General features: G+C 35.7%; 1 protein-coding gene across 2 annotated transcripts in view; it reads right to left on the reverse strand.

Annotated features, from left to right (window-relative positions):
• LOC149551684 (NAD(P)-binding Rossmann-fold superfamily protein) overlaps positions 1–13,827 on the reverse strand; it is a 190,068-nt gene extending 176,241 nt beyond the window's left edge. The window contains exons 1-8 of one of the 2 annotated variants that reach the window (XR_016352797.1): positions 13,550–13,820; positions 13,369–13,424; positions 12,164–12,197; positions 10,520–10,618; positions 10,200–10,348; positions 9,805–9,843; positions 9,606–9,698; positions 9,366–9,464 (exon numbers count right to left, since the gene is read on the reverse strand). Coding sequence is in view for 1 of the 2 variants with exons in the window: in XM_089787205.1 (XP_089643331.1) it covers positions 9,366–9,464; positions 9,606–9,698; positions 9,805–9,843; positions 10,200–10,348; positions 10,520–10,618; positions 12,164–12,197; positions 13,369–13,424; positions 13,550–13,625 (645 nt within the window). In the remaining variant the exon portion in view is untranslated. Of the gene's footprint in view, positions 1–9,365; positions 9,465–9,605; positions 9,699–9,804; positions 9,844–10,199; positions 10,349–10,519; positions 10,619–12,163; positions 12,198–13,368; positions 13,425–13,549 lie in introns of both variants that reach the window. The other variant, XM_089787205.1, reaches the window with a different exon arrangement.
• Between the last annotated feature and the right edge of the window lie 2,662 nt (positions 13,828–16,489).

Genomic DNA, 16,489 nt, shown 5'->3' on the forward strand with positions numbered 1-16,489 from the left:
AATACTGCACTCAAGTTCATAGCCATGATGTGTGCCTCCTTGGGTTATCTATCGGTTCCTTTTTTTTCTTCCATAATTTACAATCCACAAAAGGTTCACTGATCGCTTTTGATTTATGTAGATAATGTATTTCGTTTACACCCAAGCACACATCATGTCATCTCAAAAAATCTATAAGTCACAAGCTCTTTGATGTCAATGGAATCCTGGTTTGGTCTACCAACAATGATGTTGTGGGCATCGAACTTTGGTCCAATGGGAACATGGTGTTGTTTGCAATCAGACATATCTGGAACTGCCCAGTTGCAATAGTTTTCACAGTGACCTGAAGGCCAATGATGGCTTCTACCAAAAAAATGCACATAAGGCTCACAATGTTAGCGCTCTACCTTAGCAGAGATAACCCAAGTTATTTTTTTATTTTCTGATGACACCTCCAGCATTCTATTCAGTCATCAACTTTAGGAATCCAATAATCACGTATCTCTATCATTGTTGGGCAGGAAGCAAGAGCAAATAAGTTCTATCATAAATTTGAGGTCTTCTCAGGGCCTCTTCTGATCAAATTTCTTCAACTCTGATTCTGTGATGTACTTAGTATCTTTTGTCAGTCACTTCTACATACATCAACATCTGAGTTGTCGCCTTCTCTGGATCTTGGAGTTTGGTTGAAGGATCTATCAGTCTTATTAATATATCGAGCTTGCAGATTTTCATTCCATATTGTTCATAGTTGAGGCGCACAAATTGGCAGGCTAAATCCGACGTCATAGCATAATAGCTACTCCAATTAAAAATCATTTTCTGCAAGTATCAAACTTTAAAAAGATTTCCATTCTTCCTCACTGATTTTCTTTGATTTATGGCTCCCGCTAAGAATTCCACATAACTTCCTTATTAATTTATCTTTCTACAATATTCCTCTGGTCTCTGTGCTTCTATGCACATTTAATATTTTATTATTCACTCATACATCTACAACCTGGCTCTAATACCATGTGATTTTCAGGATCGCTGCAAATGTACTAAGCACTGCCAAGTATATGGTATGTGTTTTCCAAATGATAGCGACTTCTTATTTAAATGAGGATAAGCCATGAACAGACATGTCCCTTCATGGGACATGTCTATTCATCAATTATATAATTATTATAATAAAAACGTAATCACATATATATATATAATGATAAACTTACATCTCATTTATAATGAACATATGTATATAAATTCTATCTCATATAATTATATAGGTTTATCCAACAAAAGCTACCAAACATTAACAAATAGTTACATTAAAACATTATAGTATTAAAATATTAGAATTAATGTATTATGCTAGAAGACATATTTTTTAATCTATAAACTATAAAATTGTTAACTGTAGCAAGTTATATTTTTTTTTATTGAAATCATTCCATATTTAATATTTATATTAAAACATTACATTTATTTTTGTAAATAGTAAATAACATTTTTTTTTTTTAAATAGCATAAGGCAAATTTAATGTCGAATTTTTTTTCATTTTTTTTGACTTGTTGAATTTCATTCGAACTTCATAGTTGTCAAACTCGAACTCGAACCTTGTGACTTAGGATGGAGGTACATATTAGAATTGGAGCACCCCTCCTAAGTATTGTGAATAATAATTCCTTGTAGACCTGTCAACATGTCAACAGGGAAAGGAGAGGGTGGCCATGTGAAACCCTGGCTTTTGCCTAGAACTTTTGTTATGGTTTCAATATATCCTTTACTTCACATTGCCATTCAAATTATTATTGAAGAGATCCATGGGACATGATATCAGTTCTTTCATGGATTATGGTAGTGTATCCCAAACAAGCCAAGAGAAAAGGTGTGTTCCTCGCTCTTCCCCAACTAAATTCATGATGACAGTTACTCATTGTAATATGGCCTTCCTTACTGCATTTATTCTTTTCACTTCTTCTATTTCCATTTTCATATCTATGTCCAGCTATGTTTTCAGTTTGTCATGGCTTTTAGAGAAAAACTGTGCCTGTTCAAATATTTTTAGAGGTTGAGTTATCTTAACAATAATGGAAGCATTTTTTATTTGGTGTTTCCAAAGCCTTTCTCTGTGAATTCCTTCTTGTCAGCTTTACTGTTTCACTGCCTGTATTGGATAACTAATTTCAACTTTATTTGGCTCTTGCTTCCTAGGCTTGTCTTTCCTTTCCTATGAATGTGAAAAGACCTGTTGAAGCCTGTGCTAGTCTCACTTGGCCCTAAGAGGGTGGTAAGAAAGGTTCTGGTGTTCAACGAAAGAAACCAAATTGGGTGTCTGGGATAAATCAACAGCTGAAATTCAAACCTCTACCACTGCACTCAATCTCTGAATAACGTTTCTGGTGGGAACCATACTACCACCCATGGAGAACCCGAAATTTAAGCATCATGATCACAAATGTCATTGAACAGAATAGGAGCAAATGTCACAAATTTTCAAAGAAACATGTGAGGGATATATGAACAAGTTGCTGCAAAAGCTGCAGTGAGAGGTAAATGATGTCCAGCAGATGGGTTGTCAACAGTATCCCATTCATTTCCTACACAGAAGGGTTGAACTAATAGCAGATTATTTCATAATGTGAAGAAGACAGTAGCTGGTTTCTTTCACATCGAGCAGGGGAAAGCACTGCTAGGTTGCTAATGTTCAATATTTGTTCACATCATCCATGATCTGTTTTTGTTGCCACTAAAAATTACTAGTACTTTATTATGTTTTTATCACAGACTTGACTCTGATTTTCTGTCGGAAATGGTTATGAACCAGCCAATATCTACCATGTGGAAAAAAATGACTCGAACCTTTTTTAATTAATTTTGAATGTAATCACTATTTCGCGTTCTTGTAGGCAAGTTAGCATCAGGTTTGAAGGCTTACTGGATTTTGATTTTTCATGAGTTAAGTCCTTAATTGAGGAGTTAGGCATCCCAAATGGAGATGGCATGGTTTGGCCATGTGTCGGCATCTTGAGGGTTGTGCCTTAAGGTGTTCATGATGGGAATTGCATACAATAAATTCTTATGACACATAAAAGCATGTAAGAGGGAAATTATACTGGCCATTGACTTGCACTATAACAAGTATGGGCATTGACCATAGGACATCTTTGAATAGATTAATGAGGTCAAGTTGGGGCACCCAAATTTGGGTGGTCAAATATAATAGGTATGACAAGCACAAGATGTGTCGGGAAAATGTTAAAAATAGCTAAGAGGACTAAAACCAAGAAGGTGTTAAAGGAATTTGGGTCCAAGTTTAGTGCCATTAAATAATTTCCTATAAAGTGGTGCTTAGAGTTGCATTCTGTTAGGTTAATTTACAGGCACTGTTATACTTGTTAAAATCACTCCAGATTTGTATGTTTACCATACTCGTGCACAGGCTCGCTCTGCAATTGTATTATTATTTATTGATTTACTCAATAATAAATTGGACTGCTTTGAAGCATAGGGTTTTTCTCCCAAAATGATTTTCCCCATGTACACCTATGTTATGGTATATTGTTTATTTTACATTTGTTAGTATTTCTATAGGTTATAAAGATTGAAAAAACATTGCTCTACTTATTTGGTTAGTACAAAGAGGTTTCCGCAAGCCTTGCTTCCTTTAAACTGATATAGGAGCTTTGATAAAATTTGATCCTAGTGTTTAGGTAGAGGATTTTTGTACTAATCTTCAATTGAGTGAGAGCTTGTGTACAGATTTTATTGATCTTATTGCAGGCAAAGAGAGCAAATACATAATTTTGAGTTGTGGAAACTTAACATGGAGGATACAAATCTCTGTCTTGCAATACTAGTACCATGACATCAAGTATGAAACAAGAAAATTGGGACATGGTGGACAAAAAGGTTAAAGGTCTTGTGAGGTTCTGTTTAGTAGATTCATGTTTATCAACTGTTCATGAAGAGACTATCACTGTCACACCAAATATTTGAAAAAAGCTTGATGAAATTTATCAACCTAAATTCTTGGTATATAAATTATTACTAGAAAAGAAGTTTTATTCCCTAAGAATGAAGGATGGTAGATCTTGAGTTGACCATTTGAACTTTGAATGTCTTCAATATGTTAGCTGTGCAGCTAAGCTCAATAGGAGTGAAAATGGAGGTGGATTGTTGCATGACATTTTCTTAATTTTTACTAGGTGTCATGTTTAAATAAAGTCCTTGGTCAGCACATTATGCTCTTGGAGGAGTTTCCACCCTTAGACGATGAGGGACAATTGAATTTGACCAAGAGGAAGTGATGGATACCCACATTAAACACTTGAGGAACAACAGCATCGCAGAGTATCTTGTTAAGCACAGAAACCTGCTAGTTGAAGAAGCCACATGGGAAGGGCTTGAGATTCTCAAGCCATCCTAATCTGCATTGCTTGAGGACAAACCCTTTTTCAAAAATAACATGGGATCATTTGCTCAAGATGATGTTGGAGTTGCAGATCAAGATTACCGCTGAACACACTTTAAGGTTGTTGCGGAGAAAGCGTCAAAGCTACTTCTTGATGCAAGCCAAGAGTTGTCGAGGATCAAGTTTCAAGAGTGTCTCTTGACACATGCTGCAAAGAAATCAAATGACAATGATTGAGGATGTGACCCGATGAATCCCAAGTCACAAGGAAAGTCCAAAGCCCCAACGGAAAATTGTAATGTGATGTGTAGGTTTCAAATTTGGGCCTTAGCACCATTTGAGCTTAGGCCAACCGATCTGGTCTTGTGTGTAGGGAGAACATAAAATTAGGAAAATATTTTATTGAGTTGTGATGCATCCATGTTGGATAAATCTATTTGCAGAGATTTTCAGTTCCTATCTTTTTCTGGACAAAATCCATGAGTCAACAATGAATAGACAAAAATCCATAGGTTGTTAGGATTGGAGCACAAAAAATACTGGTTCTTGGAATGCATTCTCACTCAAGGAGTGCATTGGAGCCTAGAGGATTTGTAGGAAACTTTACAAAGTTGGTGTGAACGTTGTCTGATACTATTGTATGTTGTCACGCGATGACTATCATATTAACCCCCTTGTTGTGAATACCAAATTATAAGCAATAAAGTTACAATTGAATTTCAAATCATTTATGCAAGCTCATATGTATTGTTGAGTGTAATTGATTTTGTTGTTGGATATAGTTCAAAGAGTGGTGCATGTTATTTAATGAATGTTGTTTATGTTTCAAATATGCTCTTTGTTAAAAATTGTAGGAAGGGACATAAAGGCAACCAACCACTACACCAAAAACTCAAACGAATGGTGAATGGCATCCACTGGCATTAAGAGTGTGGTTTTTGTCTGACCAAAGTGCTAACACAAGCCAACCCTTTTGTGGACACATGGTTGTTGACCCCACATTTAGTTCAGGTAAACTTAGTTGGCAGCCTAGCACAAAAAAAGAACATCCATCAACATTTACCTGACATACCAGGTTTTTGTACACTAGGGTCATTACATGTCCACCACACTCTATAGAGCTTGACCTCAAGACCTTGACTTTAATACAAAGCAAGGCAACCACCATGCCAAAAGCCTAGACTAATGGTGAATAGCGCTCACTAATGTTAAGAATGGGATTTTGGTCCCACTAGAGTGCCAACGCAAGCCAAAACCCTTGTGGACACATGGTTGGCAGCCCCACCATCTAGCTTGAGTACATACATGCTAGCACAATGGAGAAACATTTGCCAAGGTTTAGCCAACATACTAAGTTTTCGTCCAACAAGGACATTATACATCAATCACTGGTATATAAATAAACTCAATACAATGCATTTATGATCTTATATTTTAACTAGGGAATCAATCTTAAGGAAGCCTTAAATGAACTTATTTCAAATGGGTCATGCCTCAACCAAATCAACTATATAGAGGCATTTAGAAAGTTAATTGTTCTTGGCTTAATGAAATTTCTGGATTCAAGTCAATAAGTTGGGTTAACCTATCACCATTTTTAGTTTTCCATTTTGTTTATCGAGCGTTTGGGAACACCTTCTCAAGTCTAAGTTGAACTCAAAGAGTAGAAAACAAAAACCACTCTCATGGAGTTGGCCTTCAACCCTCCATGGTCTATTGATAAGAAGGTTTTACTTTCATGATAACAACTCAAGCCTTGAAAATGAAAATATATTCTAGAAAGTGAAGCAGTGGTCTTGTGACCCAACAAGCTCCATCAGTGAGAAAGAGTCACCAAAAATAATGAATGCTATTATGGAGTGTCACCATCACTGATAACATTAGTTGTAATCCATTTGGATGGAATTGAGTGACAACTTTTTTAGTTTGACCATCAATATGAAGTTCAAGAACTCTCTCAGACTAATTGTGGGTGGAATTTGTAGTTGCTTGGCAGTTTGCAGCCCTAGAAGGTAACAAAAGAGAAGGGTGTCATGGAAAGCAATAAGGTGGAATTACCACATCAGAGGTGTCATTCTAATCTATTTATTGTCCTACATTTCCTATGCGTGATTGGTCTAAAGCAGTTTTAGGTACTTGGCTGCTGCAAGACACTCCCAAGTATTCCTACATTGATTTTTTATTTTGATACTATGTAATGTTCCCATTCACGATGGACAAATTGCAAAGATCGTATGGTATGAGTGAGGGGTTGTACGATATGTGTGAAGGGGGCCGTACAGTTAGATATTGGAATGTTCATACGGTAGACACAAAAGATCGTGCAATACGGTGGGATTTGTCACCGTACAGTGACAGGGAGATGTAGTACGGTGGGCGTGGAGGCAATCGTACGGTGTATGTGCATAGAGGCGAGGGTAGTATGGTATGCAAGGAGGGAAGGGAGATATGGGTTCGTATGGTTCAGATAGAAAGTCATATGGGGAACTAAAGATCGTACAATTGCTCTAAGGAGGTCATACGGTGAGGGTGGAATTACCGTATAGAAATGGGTTGACACGTCCAACGAGGGTGAAATGTGGCACGAAGTTGATCTTCAAATGCACTAACGCTAAGCCCTTTGAATGAATGGACAACTCAACAAATTATACAAGAGACACCAAAGTATAATAAACATAGATAGATATAGATATATTCCAAACTAAAATGGTATTCCGGATTTGCTAGAGTCAAAGCAAAGTAATAAACTGACGGAATAGGGTGAGGTTGAATCTCACCAAAACCGAAGAGAGCCAAAAAGGAAAGATCTTTCACTTCCGAAATGGCGAACAATAGATAATCCCAACTAGAATTCACAGTATGAAGAAAATAATTCAAATTGCATACCAACTACTACCTACATGCCATGCTTAAATACCCTTCCGAGAAACTTTCTTAGGGTTTACAAAGATAGTCAATGGCCACACCTACGGAAACAATTAAATAAAAATAGGTCTAAGATATACTAAATCAATCGGTCCATTAACAAGTTTTGATTAATTATTTATTTTCTGACGGGATCATTACATACTAATAATTGTTGAAAGGATCTCTCACAATATTTATGATATCTTGATTAGCATGGGAAATTTAGCTGGAGCCTAGTTTTACTAATAAGCCACAGTGTATTTGCTAATTTAGTTTCTGACAGTTTAAATTGTAAACTTTAGTTCTAGCAATCTACTTTCTAAGCTAGGTTTTCAAATATTTTGGTGTTACACCATGAGAGTATTACAATGATAGATAGTTTCTATTCTTTGTTTAGTATCTAATGGTTATCTATTGTAATCTTCTGTAAATATTAGAATGTTTCTATTATTTACAATTGTTTCTTAAGGAAACATTGTTTAGTCTCTTATATAAACTGATCTCTTGATCACTATTAATAACAAGCAAATATTTTCCAATTACTTTGTAATATGGTATCAGAACTGATACTCTAAATTTTTTCGAAAATAATTATAATTTCTTAGTAGAATTATCTACATATTATTTTCAAAATTATTTATACACATATTTTCTTCCAACTCGCTCTATAATCCAACTAGGGTTTATGTTTAGAAAGATTTGAATCTGTCATCTTCTAATTCTTGGTGGGTTTTTTGAGATCTCAACTGGGTTGTCATTTGTTTTTTCTTGGTGCTCGATTTTCGAGTCAACAAATCCAGAAACCAACAACATAATCTTTCTAGATTTTTCAAGTTCTTTTTTGGGTCACCCTTCAAATTTTTTGGGTCTCTACCTTTTGAGGGTTGCATGTACTTGCATGTTTGTTGCATGTACTTGCATGTTGTTTGCATGTGCCGCTTTATCATGCAAAGTCTCGTGTTTTGCCTCCCTAAAAAATTTTGGTGAGTTTTCATAATTTTTTTCCTCAAAAAAAAATGATGGGTTTTCATATTTTTTTCCCTAAGATATTTTCTTAGGGGTTTCTATAAATTTTCCCTTAAAAAATTTTGATTCTATAATTCACATAGTTGTGTGGGTTTGTAATTTTTCCCTCAAAAATTATTTCTTGGGTTTTACCATTTTTCCTAAAAAAACGAAGCTTTTGTGGGTTTGTAATTTTTCCTCAAAAATAATCTGTTGGTTTGTATTGTCAGGTTTCAATTGTTTTTTCACCTCAAAAATCATGTTAGGTTTTGATTGATTTTTCACCTCAAAAACCATGTTGGGTTTTGATTGATTTTTCACCCCAAAATTGTGTTCGGTTTTTTCGATTCTCTCCTATAAATCATGGCTTTTTGCGGTTTGTTTTGGAGCATTATGCTCATCTACAAAGTTTTGGAGCATTATCCAAAGTACCATCAGCAATCTTCTCAACAGACATCCTCTCCTCCAAATTCAGAAGGCTCTTCGAAAAAAAACATTCAATGCAACTATTGCCACAAGTATGGGCATATGAATATTGAATGTCGGTAGCGCTTAGCTGCCCTATCTAAGCAATCTAGTTCACAGCCCATAGTGAACAATGTGGAGCACCTTGAGTAGACAAAATCTGTCTTTTACACTTTTTGACAACTTCGTGCTCTAGATAGATTAACCATTAAAGAAGGGTATTACGATAATAGATAATTTCTATTATCTCTATTTAGTATCTAATGGTTATCTATTGTAGTCTTTTGTAAATATTAAAATGTTTCTAATATTTAGTTTTTTGTTTCTAGAATAGAATGTTTCTATTCTTTATGATTGTTTCTTAAGGAAACATCATTAGGTCTCTTGTATAAATTGATCTCTTGATCACTGTTAATAACAAGCAAATATTTTCCAATTACTTCGTAATAGAGAGCCTAAAAAATTTGGATACATTTTTCCTTCCTTCCAAACATGATTTCCTTGTTTACCTTGAAACAAAATAAACCAAAAACCGACCCCACAAACAAATTACCTTTTGTTACTGATCTCTTCTAGTATATATATTATAAATGTGCATCATGAATGTACCTCAGCCCGTAAGGTATGAAAATACCCATTCACAGCATGTTTGGAAGCTGCATAGACAGCCTGACCAGGTGCAGGTGACTTGCCAGCAGCACTACTCATCTGCAAAATGATGTTAAATTGAGATTAAGATTACATTTAATGGCAAGAGCATGATGTCTAGGAATCAATAAAATAATTTGCACATCTCATTGCATTAGTCTATTTGTAACAAGTTCAAAGAAACCAAATCTCGAGAAGTACCACAACAAAATGGCCTCTACCCCTCTTTAACATGAAAGGGGCAAGCTGGCGTGTTAGTGTTATGGTTCCCAGCACATTGACATTGAAGGTAGCCTGGGAAAATTAAGATCATATTTATTATAGCAAACTTATAGACATGGTCATATATTAATACAAGTTTGTGTAGAGAAGGTAAGATTTAAAAAGAAATTCAAGAAACCTTAAGAGCTTCTTCTGATGTCTCTAAGATCGAAGTTTTCTGCAACCATAAAGATCAGGAAACCTACACATCAAAAGAAGAGCATGTACCTTTTCAAGAATATTTAAAATATTTCTTTCCAGAATGATATGGATATATCCATTTACTTGTTTAGAAAACATAAACAATTTGAGTTCCTGTAAGTTTTGTTTAAAAAACATGTCAACTAATTGCTAGGCAGAAGCAGAGCAATCACAAACAAAACATGTGAAGGATGTGATTCTTGAAAATTTAAGAATAAATCATGTAGTGACTCTGTACACTGAAAGAATTAATTTCTTTGGATAAAATCTAGATTCTTGGAGTATTAGGATTAGATTTAATTTCACAGTTTCACTGAAGAGTCTTCTACATACAGGGCGCTCATAGGCCGCATTATGGACCATATAATAAACACCAGAACCACTGAAAAAGGATTCTGCTCTCTGAACAGCTTGCTCAATTGCATATTCACCCGCTGCCAGGTCCATGGGTAGTATCATCACTCCGTCGGGTGCATTTTTCCCTGAAAATGGATTTTGATAGAGAGTAGTTTTAACATTTGCACAAAACCAGCTTCATAGATCTGTGAAGCCCATTCCCATGATTAATCTAGATCAATCCTAACAACAGGTAAAATTGTGTCAACAGCACAGAAGTTTGCCAGATTTTAGTAGTATATTTGTAGTTCCTTTACCAGATAGTCCTGCTTTCACACGCTCTAATTCCACTTCCCGCCGTGCTGATAGAATAAGCTTGGCTCCCAAACGAGCAAACTCCTTTGCAAGAACCTCTCCTAATATATCGCGAAGATGAAAGTGTATTTTGAGATATTCAATCCAAAGTTTCAATTACTCAAACTTATGGATCTATAAAACAGTCTCAATAATATGCACATATTAGATTTTCTTCCTCAATACAGTTCACGGTAAGCTGATGCTCCTACATTATAAATGTTCTTGTAACATTCTTATGAAGTGTTAACATCATCAATGCATCACATATATGAATGAGTTAATTAGTTCATTTACTTATCACCCATTAATACCAACTAGATATGTCAGATCAGATGATTTAATTGAACATTCTACATCTTCTTGAGCTTTCTTGCTGTTATTGTTATCCTAATGATGGATCACAGAGTGTGATCCAAAACGTTGATCAAAAATACTTTACACAATTAATACCAGAAAACATTATTATTACTTTATGGATTGTGGAAAACTGATATTCTTGATTTAAATATTGTTCAATCGTGCAACACAAGTAATATCTGAGATTCATGATTTTTGTAAAAAGATTCACCTAGCATGCATCATAGCATATCCTCATGACAATAGTAGCATTTATATATTATTTGTTACCAAAGGAAATATGTGTTTCTATTTCACTCCAATATTATTGTAGGGTATCTGCGTCCCCAGGCACAAACTACACACTCAGATTATCAGTTGGGCAACAACACAGCTAAGATATCGATTGCACTGGCAAATCCAAATTGGTTAATGGCCATAGGACTTTACTAGGAAAGGAATCCACTGCAATATACTGCATCTATATCATGAAAAAATTAAAACTCGAAAGACTGTACTACAGGAGAACTGACTGTTATGCACCACATCTTGATCTATAGCATGTAAACCTAACGAAAAGTCATAACATATGTAGACCTATCATATGGACTGTATTACCAATTTAATGCAGTACACCTACAACATGGAAATCTACAAAGTTAGAATAGGTTGGATAACTTGCACACGAAAGATCTAGATTGCACCAGCAAATCCAATTGAATAATGCTGAAGAGACTTCTCTACGAGAGAATGCAATGCAACATACATCCATTTGCAAGATGTACAACTAAACAAGATTTTAACAAATTGGTGTCTGTGTACACCTAAGACTATAACCAACAAAACAACACAAAAAATAACATTGAAGTTGGCAACTTCAAATTCAACAAATTAATATTAAAAATAGATTGACCATACCTAAAGATAGAGAAAATTCCCAGTCTATAACAAGAGGACTACACAAATATTGACCACTCTTCAACAATTATGTGGTCCTTTTCATGAAAGTGACCCCTTTCACAAAGCAAAGAGGAGCACTTATAAGAACCTCGGACTACAACTTCCCAGCTTAATATTGTACATATAAGCTTCCAAACAAAATAGCTCATTATGTGGCATAAATTAATATCGTAGGTTTAAGAACAAACACTTATAGCATGGACAGCAGTTTCTTCTTATGACTTGATCCTAAGTAGCATACCTCATTACTTTAAAATGTAAGATATAACAGAATAAACAAAGAAAGGGTAAAATGCTCAGTGAATTACCAATTCCTTGGCTGGCTCCTGTGATCCACACAACCTACACATGATGAAGAACAAAACTACTGTCACTATTTTCATTAGCCTTTGCACAACTAATAATGCAACTTATTAACATTCTATAAAATAAATTACTAATACTTAGTAATTGTTCAATCAGTTATAGCATAATGGCGATGGGAGAAACTGTAAGTGCAAAACCCAAGTTCAAAGTCCCTTCATGGCATTAAGGTCATCCATAACTCTATCAGATATGTAGGAAGGTTATGGCATAATGATTATGAGATACAAAGCATGACTGGGAGATACACTAGGAAAACCATTAACGTGTTTAAGGCAGCCCATACCATCAGCCAAGATTTGCCAAGAAAGGTGATGCATATCTCAAGTTTTGAAGTTGTGTCTAAATTGTAGTAGATTTATGGAAGTGTATTTAAAGTGTAATGAAACATTAACAATCTGTACATAATTCAAAACACTGAAGAAGTGTCTTACAAAATATAAAAATATAACACACACACACGCACAGATATATATATATATATATATATATGAAGCAACTGTCACACTGCAAACCAACGAGAAATGGAATGTCTATAGAAAATCAATGCGAAGGTATGCATCTCTTATACCAGTAACTACGCAGCTAATCCCTTCCGTGTCCAAATTGTAATCCAAAGAACCATGTCATAACTAATAGAAAACATTTGACAACGAGACAAAGAAATTCATGAATCTTTTTTCCTGGATTAAAGATTGTATTACAATTAAGTTAAATAACAACCATTGGTTAAATCTAATCTCCAGGTGTATACAACCATTCATTAAATCTAATCTAGAGGATATACGCTTTGCCTTAAGAGCGCCTAATTTACATGGACAGCACATCTTCACACAAGATCTTGCACGCAATTAAATATGCCCAAAAAATCGAGCGACCCCATGTTCCACATTCTACAGTCAAGTTGGGCTAAGCTGACCCTAAATGGCTGCTACTCCACCAAAGTACCTCAGAGTATGCACTGGACCGACAAATCAATGCCTCTGTGAGGAACGTTGTGAGTTCTACATAAGCCAAACATTTCACCATGGGGCATCTCCCTTGACTTTGCAAGTAAATATCACTTATAGAACAAATATTTTACAGTAAATTCACTACATTTGCAAAGATATTACACATTGAACAACTAAGAGCTCTAAAATATCAGTACCTTGTCTTCAATTTCGTGCTCATTAGCTGATCCTTTCCTAAGAAGAGTAAAATCAGCTGAGAACATTAAAAATCAGAAGTCACACAGCGTTGAATTGAACCCTTGACCTCATATGAATTGCAAAGAAGAAAACAAATGAAAAGCTGAATATGCTAAGAAAACTATAGCGTGAAAATGCTACCATCGGCAACTGCAAAACGGAAAATCCACCAGGCGATAGTACAGATTATCAACACGAAGACAATAAGTCCTAACATATTTGCGTCCTAAAGCAAATCTTTCAAGGTATGGTGTAAATGAATTGAAAAACCAAAATGATATGGACAAATTAGATCAAATGAATGACAGGAAACGAATAAAAAGCGAACAGTTGACAACGTTTAGATTCTCTTTGAATCTCACGATGAGGCAAGGAAAATTTGCAGCGGAGAATAGGCCGGCTTTATTTCAAGGTATTAATTTTTAATTTTTTATGGTATATGTTTTTAAGTTTTCTTCTTGTGAAAATGTTTTGATTTTGTCAAAGGGCTTTTGGGCTATTGGTGAAGTTGAAAAGCTCACAAAGATCCCACTAGGAATTAAGTCTTGCCGGGTACAAGGCTCCCTAACATCTAGGTTGAGATTGTGCCCCATTGACCTCCATCAAAAAAAATTATATACGTTTTTTTCTCTTTTTAAATTTTTAGTAGATTAAACTCAAATTTTTATTAAATTAAACCCAAATGTAGTTCATGTGCTCTCTTTCCATTTTCCTTGTACTTGTCTAAACTTTTTAATTTTTTAGTAGATTAAATTCAAACGTCATTTATGTGTTCTCTTTCCATTTTTATTGTACTTGTCTAAGCAGTGTTCCATGCGTGGCACCAAAAATAATAATTTCTTTGCATTCTTTTAATTCTAAATTATAGAGTTGGTGTTATCATATGTAACGATCACAATAACAATACTTTATAGTGTTGAGATATAATTATTATGCTTGGTGGGAAGATTTTTGGTCTTCCGTCCTTTAGTGGATATGGTGATGAAATAGGTGTCCAACCTCTAGAAAGTTAAAGGTAGTGTGCAATTTAGGGCTATCGTGAGTGGTCTCTTCTCCTTCAAATTAATTGTTGAAGAGGACCCAATCATTGTCTTCTCTGGTTTTTGGCACTATGAGAACTACAACCTCACCCTCTCTAAATGGAAACCTAGCCTTGATCTTAATGTTGAGCTTCACCGCCTTGCTCTTGTCTAGGTCCACTTACTAGGCTTCCCACTAGAATTTTGGGATGACAGGATTCTACAATGGATTGGCAACTCTTTTGTACACTTTGTGGTTGTGGATGTTGTCACAACACAGAAGTCTCAACTAATGTACGTAAAGTTCTATGTTAATATTGTTGCTAACAAGGCCCTCCCCAACTTCATCTACCTCAAATCCAAATGGGGACTCTGGACATAGGCCATAGTTTATGAAAATGCCTCCCTCCATTGCCAGAATTGTGCAAACACATGTACATGTTATTGCTAAATGCAAAGCTCCAACTAAAAAAAACCCAAAAATGAAGGAGAAAGTCTCCCCAAAGGAAGGGTTGAATGAGAGTAAGACAAATATGGCTTAGACATACTCAAAGGGAGCAAAAGTTGTTCAGGTTGAATACTATTTCATGGCAGAGATCTTGGAGGTTCTCAAAACCCTGATGACACCTACACCAATTGTAATGGTGAGGATGGAACTAGAAGATGGAGAAATCCCAAAAAAAAAAAAAACATGTTAATCCCATGTCTTTGATGACTTTGGCCACTCCCTTGGAAACTTTGATGGCCTCATACTCTACCCTTGGGATTCTTGAAGTGGATGCCTTACATTTTTTGTCTTGTTCTCTAGAGGATTCCTATTGGTGACTACGGAGATTTGACCTTCCCCTCCCTACCTAAGTTATTAGGTGTGGTCTTGACCTCTCCACCCAAAGTGACCATTCTTATTTTGACAATGGAAACCTCCAAATATGCTACCACCTCATTGTTAGTAGATCCCCACTGACGTCCCTGGTGGATAGTGATTAAGATGATGAATCAGAGAGAGAGAGAGAGAGAGAGAGAGAGAGAGAGAGAGAGAGAGAGAGAGAGAGAGAGAGAGAGAGAGAGAGAGAGAGAAGGTGGACATGGGAGCTGACACAAAACTAGGAAGAGCTTTTGGAAGAACCCTCAAAATGAAGGAGATAGCTAGGGAAATTGCCAATGGAAGGCAACTAACTCTAGAGGAGGCTCAAAACATTAAGAAATGGAGTGCCTCACCTGGAAGCTGAGAGGTCTAAACAACCCTCAAAATAGTAGGCTTTGAAACAAAGCATTAAGGAATTCAAGCTTGATGATCTTCTCATACTAGAAGTTAAAATAACCCATGTTGCTTTTGCTAGTCTTGCCAAAAAAATATTGCCTTCTACAACTTTTCATAGGGCATCTAGTGGAGTTGCCACACTCTGAAATCTTTGTAAGTTATCTAGTCATGAGATAGCCTCTTCTCATAATTTTTTGATTACTCATTTTTCTATGAGAAACCTCCCTTGGTATTTGGTTAATGTTTATGCCCTCACCACCCAAGGTGGTAGGACTCAGGTCTAGGAGGAACTATCCAATCTCTTCAATGACAATGTCGATGACGTATTATATATGGTGGTTGGGGACTTCAATTCTCCCCTGTACTCCTTTAAAAAAACCTAGGTTTTCCTAGACTACAATGACAACATGCTTGATTTATTTGAATTTATAAGGAGGAATGGCCTCCTCAATTTGGATCTCCAAGGATACCCATACACTTGGTCCAACAATAAAAAAAGACCAAAATCACATCCAAGTCAAATTGGATCACTTCCTAGTTTCTTCTCATTGGGACCTTGGCTTCTATGCCACTATATTTATGATCACACCCCTATTCTTCTAAATTAGATTGAACACCCTTCATCGAGCCCTATCCCTTTTAGATATGAATTATGTGGCACTCTCATGCTGATTTCAAAGATTGTATACACAAATGGTGGAACATCCTGTCCAAGAATCTGTTATGTTTTGGTGGCTAATAAACTCAAAAACATCAAGGAGGAAGTTAAAGAATAGAGCATAACCTTGTCTAGAGATATAT

Source organism: Cupressus sempervirens, chromosome 6, assembly GCF_028749045.1.
Source record: "Cupressus sempervirens isolate cs-2001-9-10 chromosome 6, ASM2874904v1, whole genome shotgun sequence".
NCBI classification, from domain to species: Eukaryota; Viridiplantae; Streptophyta; class Pinopsida; order Cupressales; family Cupressaceae; genus Cupressus; species Cupressus sempervirens.